Genomic DNA, 8,433 nt, shown 5'->3' with positions numbered 1-8,433 from the left:
ATAGAAGTAGGTGACAGTGCTTGTTTTGTCGCTGCCTGAAGGCAACGACAGGACGTAATTTAGATTTTGTCGTAGAAAGCTACCCAAACGAAAAGAAAAAGAAAAAGAAAGGTATCAATTTTTGGTCTGGCTGGGTTTCCATCACGCTGTTTTCTCCATGCTGAGATGGAATTCCCACCGCTGGGCTGGACTTCTCCAAATGTTTCTGATACAGAGACGGGTAAAAATGATGGGGGTCGGGGAACCGAACACAAACGTGGGCTGCAGGTGTCGTGTTTTTGTTTTCCTGTTTGCCTCCCTTCTCCATCTCCCTCCCCTCACCCACCCGAACTGCCCACCAGCGCTGTGCTTGCCTCCCTCTCTCTCTCTCTCTCGGTCTCCTCTCCTTCTCCTCTCGCCCCCCTCCTCTCTCTCTAATAACTCCTCTCACATTTGTGACGAAGATTCTGTCTCTCTGACTGTCTGTCTTTCTGTCTTTTTCACTGCACGCTTGCCTGAAGTCCGTGGTGCGGGGGCGGCGTGTCGGAGCTGACGTTGCCGACCTGGGAGTAGACATCGTCGGGCGTCTGCTGCTGGATCCCAGGAGGGGTCATCCGCTTCTCTTTCTGCCTTCGATTGCAAAACCAAACCCTGACCACTTCCTTCTCCAGCTGCAGGCTGTCCGCTAGGTTCGTAATCTCCTGGGCGGAGGGCTTGGGGCATTTCAGAAAGTGGCTCTCCAAAGCTCCCTTGACACTCACCTCGATGGAGGTCCGCTTCTTCCTCTTCCTGCCCTGCGCGGCGATCTTGTCGATGCTGGTCGGGCTGCCCGTGGACGAGTCGGCTTCCTCCAGCCACTTATTTAACAAGGGCTTGAGTTTGCACATGTTCTTGAAGCTGAGCTGGAGGGCCTCGAAACGGCAGATGGTGGTCTGCGAAAAGACGTTGCCGTACAGGGTGCCCAGCGCCAAGCCCACATCGGCCTGCGTGAAACCCAGCTTGATCCGGCGCTGCTTGAACTGCTTGGCGAACTGCTCCAGGTCGTCCGAGGTCGGCGTGTCCTCATCCGAGTGCGGATCGTGGCTGTTCAGGCCGCCGGCACCGCCGCCGCCGTGGTGCTGGTGCGGGTGCGGGTGGTGGTGGTGGTGGTGGTGATGGCCTGGGTGGTCGCCCAGCTCTGGCGTGTCGCCCCTCACCAAGCCCGGGTGCACTAGGCTCTGGCTGCCGGGCGGGGGGCTCAGCATGCCGTTGACCGTGAAGCCGCCGGGTTGCGAGTAGATGAGCGATTGCTGCTGCTGCTGGGTAGCCATGGAAGGCAAGTGGGCCGCCGTGGTGGACCCCCAGTGGCTCTGGTGCGGGGGACCCAGGTGCGGCGGCGGGGGCCTGTGGTGCAGCGCCGCGCTCGAGTGCAAGTCGTCCCGTCCGCCGCCGCCTCCTCCACCCTTCACGTCGGGCTGCTGTTGCTGCTGCTGCGCCTGCTGCTGCTGGGGGCTGCCCGTCATGCCCACCGGGCTGCTGGACCAGGGCGAGCCGGCTTCCACGGCGGCGGCGGCGGCGGCGTGGGGCAGGGCTGTCACCCACTGGTGCGCGTGGCTCAGCATATGGCCGCCGTTGCTGGCCGCCATGGCGCCCTGCATGAAGTCACTCTGGACCATCTTCACGGAAGAAGGGTCGGTCCGGTAGCCCCCGCCGGACACCGAAGTGACGGCCACGCTGCCTGGCTGCATCCCCCCTCCGGAGTCCGAGTGGACGATGGAGCCCGCTGACAGGATGCTGTTGCTTGGCAGGTAGGGGTTAGACGCCGCCGTAGCCATCGCTGCTGCTGCTGTTCTTCCCCCCCCTCCACTTCGCACTCCAGCCTCCGCAGCCAAGGAGCGTGGGAGGAGAATCCTCGCCTGCCCGCGCGCCCGGCCGCCCGCCCAGCCGGTACCGAGGCGAGATCCGCGCCGTGCGCACCTTCCTGGGATCGCGGTTCCTTCTTTAGAAAGAGCAGCCCGACCCCAGCGCTTTCTCGGCTCCCTCCGAACAGTTCTTGCTATTTACCTGTCAGCAGCAGCCAGTATATTGCAGCGGAGGTGGTGGGGGAACAGGGAGAAAGCGGGGGGGGGGAGAGCGAAAACTGGGGGGGGTCACCCCACAATAGCTCCCCCTTTGGCTTTCCTTTTCTCTCTCAGGAGCATAGTTCTCTCGCAGTTTCTAGGTTGTTGGTTGTTGTTGTTTTTCTTCCCCCAGGAAAGTTTCTTTCTTTCCCCCCGTTTTCCCTCTTGTAAGGCTTTGTAAGGCGGTCAGTAAACGCGGGTGGGCTCCTTTCTTTCGCTCGTCACGCGCACCCGGTCTCTCTCTTGTCTCTCTCTCTCTCTCCCTCGCTGTCTCTCTCTCTCTCTTTCCGCCGGCGCGACTGGCTCCTCGACGGTGTCGCTTGCCTTCCTTTTCTCTAACACACAAGTTTTGTTTGTGTCCTAAGAAAACTTCTGGCGTGGCTGGCGGCGGAGGCGAAGCTGAGGAGACTGCATGGCTCAAAGTTGACGTCCGGTTGAAGCGCCCGGATCCCTTGGAAACAGGAGTCCTTTGGCAATCTTGTTGCGAGAGTCTGGAGAAGACATTTTCCTCGCCTTTTCTGCCGCCTTGCCTCCTTCGGGATGCCTCTTTCTCCTCCTTCTCACATGGGGAAAGGAATCGCGGGCAAGGCGTCCTTTCTTCTTTTTTCTCCAAGCAAAACAAACCAAGGAAAAAAGTTTACAGTTTCTGAACCCCCTCTAATCGGGGCAACACTGGGGTGGACGGGAGGGAAGAAGGCGAGGCGGCGGTTCAGCTGCTGTGAGGGAAGGTTTGGAATCGCCTGGGCGAGGAGAGATGTGCGGTGGCGTGTGCGCATATAAGGTATCCTTAAGCCACGAACTCCAGTGGGGAAGTTGGCTGCCAGGTTCGCGAAGCGCCAGTGCTCCGGCGGTGCTGGAGTAAAGCAGCTCAAGCTCAGTAATGCTCTTCCCTCGTTGCCGCTGCTGGTGTGCTGCCGCCGCCGCCTGCTCTCCTCCCCCTCCTCTCTTTCTCTTTCTCTCCCTCTGACAGTTCTCTCTCCGTCCCTCCCTCGCAGAGCAGGGACTGTCGAATGTTTACCCTCAGCCGAGAGCGCGCGCACCACCACCACACTTTCCCAAATACAAGGAAGTCGAGCGCGAGGGCCCCTGCTGATTGGCTACCCGCTGAGTGATTGACAGGCCCGGAATGACTGGCTCAGGACGCGAGGCCCCCCTTCCGGCCGTTCCGATTGGTTGCTTTTTAATTTAGGCAAAGTGTCGTGGAGGCTGGAAACCTGCCCTACCCCCTCTAAACCTCCCCTCCCTTGGTTTCTTCTCTCAAGCGCTGCCTCCCTCCTCTCGCTTCCCTCCTCCTTCTGAGGACCCACAACATCTTAACTCTTGGAGCCCGGCGAATAAATCGGAGTTTTCCCGGCTCTGAGCTGAGAAGAGGGAGGCGAGAGAAAGGCGGGAGGCGGCGCGCGCGCGGGTGGGGGGGGGGTGAGCCAACGAGAGGAAGGGAGGAGGAGGATAAAGAGGAGCGGGGAAGAGCGGGTTGCTGTGGTGGTGGTAGGAAAAGAAAATCCACGATATAATATTTTACTTGCGTGCATAAAATTCCTCTTATGGGCGCTTAATCCACGTGTCGGGGGGATTGTCCCCATTCGCACGGCCTCGTCGGTACAAGGGAGGAAGGCTTGTCTCCCGGCATCTTTCAAAGTTTGCTCTTCTCTCGGTTTCGTCGGATGCGTAAAGGGGGGTTTCCCCTTATTCCGACGCGGCTTCCCACTTCCCAACGGAAACCTCGGGCAAGCCGAGGCGAGATCCGTAAGCTTTGGCCCGACCTTGCAGGCAACCGGCCTCCGGTTCCTTTGTCTGAAGGCTGTCCCGTGGCTGTGCGTCATGTGGAAAGTACAATGCCCGGCTCCCGCTCCCTCTTGGAAGGAGCCTGTGCCCGCGACCCACTGGGCCCTGGGATGAGAATTTACCAAGTGGAAGAAAGGCGGCTCTTTACCAGCACGTGCTGTGGCAAAAGCCGGGGCAATGTACGAGGCATCCTTTCAAAGCCGACGCGTCCTCGCTGCGCTTTCCCGTTGCTGTCTAAAATATGCCAGGACTTGCCTTTCCGATTCCCTCCCCCCCCCCCCGGGACGCTTAGTTCCTTCTAGCGGCCTTCGCCTTTTGCCAAACTCACCCCTTTTCCGAGGGTATTTTGCAGGAGGCAGATCCGGCTCCTTGGATGGCTGCTCCTCCAGCTGAAAGAGTTAAGGTGGGCGGGAGAGTGAGAGAGAGAGACGGGGAGAGAAAGGGAGGGAGGCGGGCAGGCAGAGCGGACGAGCCGTGCGAAAGGCAGCGGCGGCGAGGCGACCTCAGTGAACAACGGGCAGAGAAAGTGGCGAGCCAAGCGAGGTCGACGCGGACCTGCCTGGGGATTCTGGGGAGAAAAAAAAATAACACACCTGTCGGGCGTTCAATGTGGATTGGGGACTGGCGGGGCGTGTGTGTGTGCGTGGGGGGGGGGGGGGCGGCTCCTGTCCCTTTCATGCGCCCGGGCTCTCTCGCTGTCTCTTTAGGTAAAAGCAAGCCCAGCGTGTTTACACTGAGAAGGGCAACACAACCCCTTCACCGTGCGCGGTCCTCCCTCCAATTCCTAGGCTTGCCACAGAAAAGTCCAACCTAGGGGAATGCCAATTGCCCCCTCCCCACCCCGGAAAAGGGAAGGTGTGTGTGGGACTGGCCCGGTGGGGCGAGGAACCCGAGACCGGCAGCGTTGGTTCAGGAATCGCTCCAGCTCCTGCTTTGTACAGTTAAAAACGACACGCCGTTTTAGGATGGTTTCAGGGAGGGAGCGGGGGGGTGGGGGTAAAAGATGGGAGACAGTACTGTGAATTATTCTGAGACCTACAGCCTCAGTTCAGGAAAGGCGAAATAGGCCGAGTTCCTTTTTTTTATTGCCCGAGTCTTTCCCGAGGTTTTCCTCTTTCCAGCCGAGTTAGAGAGATGAAGGATCGGAGACAAGATTCCATTGAATCGGTGTGAGATCTCCAGGTACAGCCGAGCCAATAGTCGGTGCCAGAACCCCATGTTTTCTTTTCCAGCCGATTTTGCTTGGATCAGGCTCAAAAACCGAGTGAGTCTCGTGGTTTTGTTTACACTGAATGGGGAGGATAGCGGCGGTGCCATGGGGCCGTCTTTCATTAATATACAGTGAGGATTTTGTCTAAATTACTGCTATGAATTTCACAGTACATGCTTTCAAAAGCCGTCTCAGGTGGCCTGATGAAACGTGATAGCGCCTCTGCAGACGCAATAATAATAATAATAATAATAATAATAATAATAATAATAATAATAATAATAATAATAATAATAATAATAAGAAGTTTTTTAAAAATTCTCCCGGAACCCAGCCTATATTCACCAAACAAAGAAGGTTACCGACTGAGTTTGACATTTTATTTTATTTTTTAAATTTATTTTATGTATAAAAGAAAACTTAATCCTCCTCATCTCCCCAACTACTAACTCCCCACCCCGCTTTCCTGTAGAGTGTGATTGCTTTGTCTGGGGGAAAAAAAATCCAAAGTATAACAAGAGGAGAACAGTTAGTGCTGATTTTCATTTGCATAAATTTTCATATATTTTAGTGAAAATAATAGACTAGTGGAGAGCTGGGCTTAGTGGAGTCAGTGCAAAGGAAAATCTTTCCCTGGATCGTTGCGCTGCAGTCGAGAATGTGAATTTTCCTCCTTAATGGCAAAGCACTTAAAATACAAATTCTGTACATGCTGGAGCGCCTATTGGTAAGTGCATTTATATTTCTCTCCTTTTCTTGTTCTTACTTTTTCTTCTTCTCCCTCCCCTCCCCTTGCGTCCTGGAACAGTGTGGGTGCATGAGAGGAAACCCCCCCCTCGCCTTCTCAAGCACCTTAGTGAAAGATTAACCTAAGAAAGAAAACAATTTCTAAGTGCTTGTGATGCTTGTACACTTTGGGGGGCACTGGTGTAGCACTTGGAGAAAGGGGCCGAAGAAAGAAAGACCGTCGCTAGAAAGAGAATGTTTCGCATTAGGCAAAGAAGTGGTCGGAGAGGGGTGCCGTTTTCCCACCTCCCCCCACGAGAGAGGTGAGGATACCTTTAAAAACACGCTTTCTAAGGGACATGGGGCTGACCCAGAGGGGTAGCAACCCGGCGGCGACTAAGGCCGGCAGTAATGCGCGCAGAGGGTTAATGTTGTAACTAGGGAACAGACGGTTAAGCACAACATCTAGAGCTCTGTAGTGAAAGTCCACCAGAAAGAGTATAATCAATCAAAACTAACCAGGACATCCCTTCATTTTATCCTCTGAGGAGGCTGGGATTGAAGCAGAAGCAGCCGACTTCACCTCAGCTCTCTCTCTCTCTTTCTCCGAGGCAAACACCCCCCCCCGCAATCCCCCACGTACCCCGCCATCGTCCTTGGAGCCCTTCTTTTTAGAGCCCGGATTTCACGGAAGGACTTGGAAGCCCTCTCCCTTTGGAGGCGCAGATCGGAAGGGTAAACCTAACGGGAGTAGTTAGAAAGCCAGCCAGGTCGGAAGGCAAAGCGGTTGGAGGCGATCGGGGCAGACCCAAAGAAAACTTTAGCTGGCTCCCTAAATTTCTAACGCGGTGGGCATCTCCCTCCCCATTCCGATGATTTCTTCTCTTAAATAAAAGGAGGGGGCATGTTGGAATATATCTTATTTCTGTTCGTGTTCCAGGGTTTCCTCTTTGCCTTAGAAAGCCCCCAACTCACACATGTGGATATTTTGAGTTGTAAAACAAAAGAACCGCAACACGACACAGCAAATCCCGATAGTAGATGGAGAGATGGCTGGTAGGGAGGTGTCGGTTTCCGATGGGGGTGGGGGAGAATGGCCGATCTCCCTTCTCTCGTGGACGCGCTCAGCTTCCCTTTTGACTGGGGTTAACTCTGTGTGTTCCACTGGAACAGATGCCGTATAAAGCTGCTCCCTCCAGATCATTTGTTTCCTTGATGGGGGAACATTTCTGAGCGGAACATATTGGTTGCCATAGAGAAAGAAATAAAGGAAGAACACTAGTCACATTAAGCTATATGTTTGTGCACTGGGCTTTAGATAAAAGGCCATGCTCCAGCCAAAGAGGAACGAAGCCAAAACCAGAGCTTTTCTAGCTTCACTAAAACTTGCTTTATTTTGTTGTGGGCTTTTTACAATACTAGCTTATACGGGAATTTTATTGGTTGTTAGTTATTTTTACGTAGGGTATGTTGAACAAAATAAAACTTTTTCAAGTTTTCGAGAAAACTGTCTATCTTGGCCGGCAGGGGGCACGCCGTGGTGGCGATCGGCGAGGGGATTCAAAGTACTTTCACTGAGCATCAGTTGCCTTCTTCCAAAAGTTTGTTAGAAAGAGAAATAAGGGGGGGGGAGTATTTTCTCTTTCTATCTTCCATCTATCTATATTTCATAAAAGTATATTTTTCTATGTCTTTGCGTTGTGAGCATGGAGGGGAAAAGAAAGTATGTGACTAGGAAATAATGCCCTTCTCCCCCTTAAAAACACCAACCTACTATTTAGATACAGCAGTCAGAACCATAAGAAAGAGGCAACAAAGGATGCACCAGGTAATGGGAACCTTATCACTGTGATTTAGCTACTAAGAATAGCCACTCTTAAGCTATTTCCATTTCATTAAAAAGACACACCAACCCCAAAATATTCAGACAGACAGTTTGGTCTAGTTAGTAGTTAAGGAAGTGGGCTAGAAACCAACGGGCTGTGAGTTCTACTCCTACCTTAGGCATTAAAGCTAGCTAGGTAACCTTGGGCTAGTCACTGTCTCCCAGCTCAAATTATCTCACAGTGTTGTTAAGGAAATAAGAGATGTTTGATCCCTTGAGTTATTATTTATACAAATAATACAGGCAGGACAAAAATATAAAATAATAAAGAAGAGAAGATGAGAAAGAATGGGCAATGTGCCATAAAGCAATTTGTTGTGCCAGGAATTGAAGTTCTGGGGCCTATTTGAGAACCCAAGTAACAAGACTAATTTGTTCTCACATGATGGAATATTTCTTATCTAATCTCCCCAGTGAAGCAGGCATTTTTTTATTTTACTTGACATTCCCTTGTCCCTAAGAATAAGAAAGTAAGGATTGCTAAAGGAACAAACACCATAGAAGAAAATATAATACAGATATGGCTGAAGTGAGAGAAGTGATTTTAACTTCTCCCTAGATATATATAATTAATAAACTATCCCTATCTAGAACAAGATCTCAAATCACACAGCTATTTTCAGTCTATATATTTGAATAGCAAGACTACTGTTAGGAGTGTGTTGCCTGATTGTTAATTCTGACCGAAATTCTCCCTAAGTCTTCCTAACATAGAAAGGATCGTTTGAAAATGGTTTGTGTGGTTTGAA

At 52.5% G+C, this 8,433-nt stretch overlaps 1 protein-coding gene across 1 annotated transcript; it reads right to left on the bottom strand.

The window, feature by feature from the left end:
• Nucleotides 1-366: 366 nt before the first annotated feature.
• Nucleotides 367-1,979, bottom strand: POU3F3 (POU class 3 homeobox 3). The gene has a single exon (XM_058185677.1). It carries the CDS (start codon nucleotides 1,791-1,793, stop codon nucleotides 480-482), a length of 1,314 nt encoding a protein of 437 aa, XP_058041660.1. The 5' UTR covers nucleotides 1,794-1,979; the 3' UTR covers nucleotides 367-479.
• Between the last annotated feature and the right edge of the window lie 6,454 nt (nucleotides 1,980-8,433).

Source organism: Ahaetulla prasina, chromosome 5 (assembly GCF_028640845.1).
Source record: "Ahaetulla prasina isolate Xishuangbanna chromosome 5, ASM2864084v1, whole genome shotgun sequence".
In the NCBI taxonomy this organism is placed as follows: domain Eukaryota; kingdom Metazoa; phylum Chordata; class Lepidosauria; order Squamata; family Colubridae; genus Ahaetulla; species Ahaetulla prasina.
Note: the sequence above shows the minus strand (reverse complement) of the source record. Positions and strands in the feature narration are given on the sequence as shown.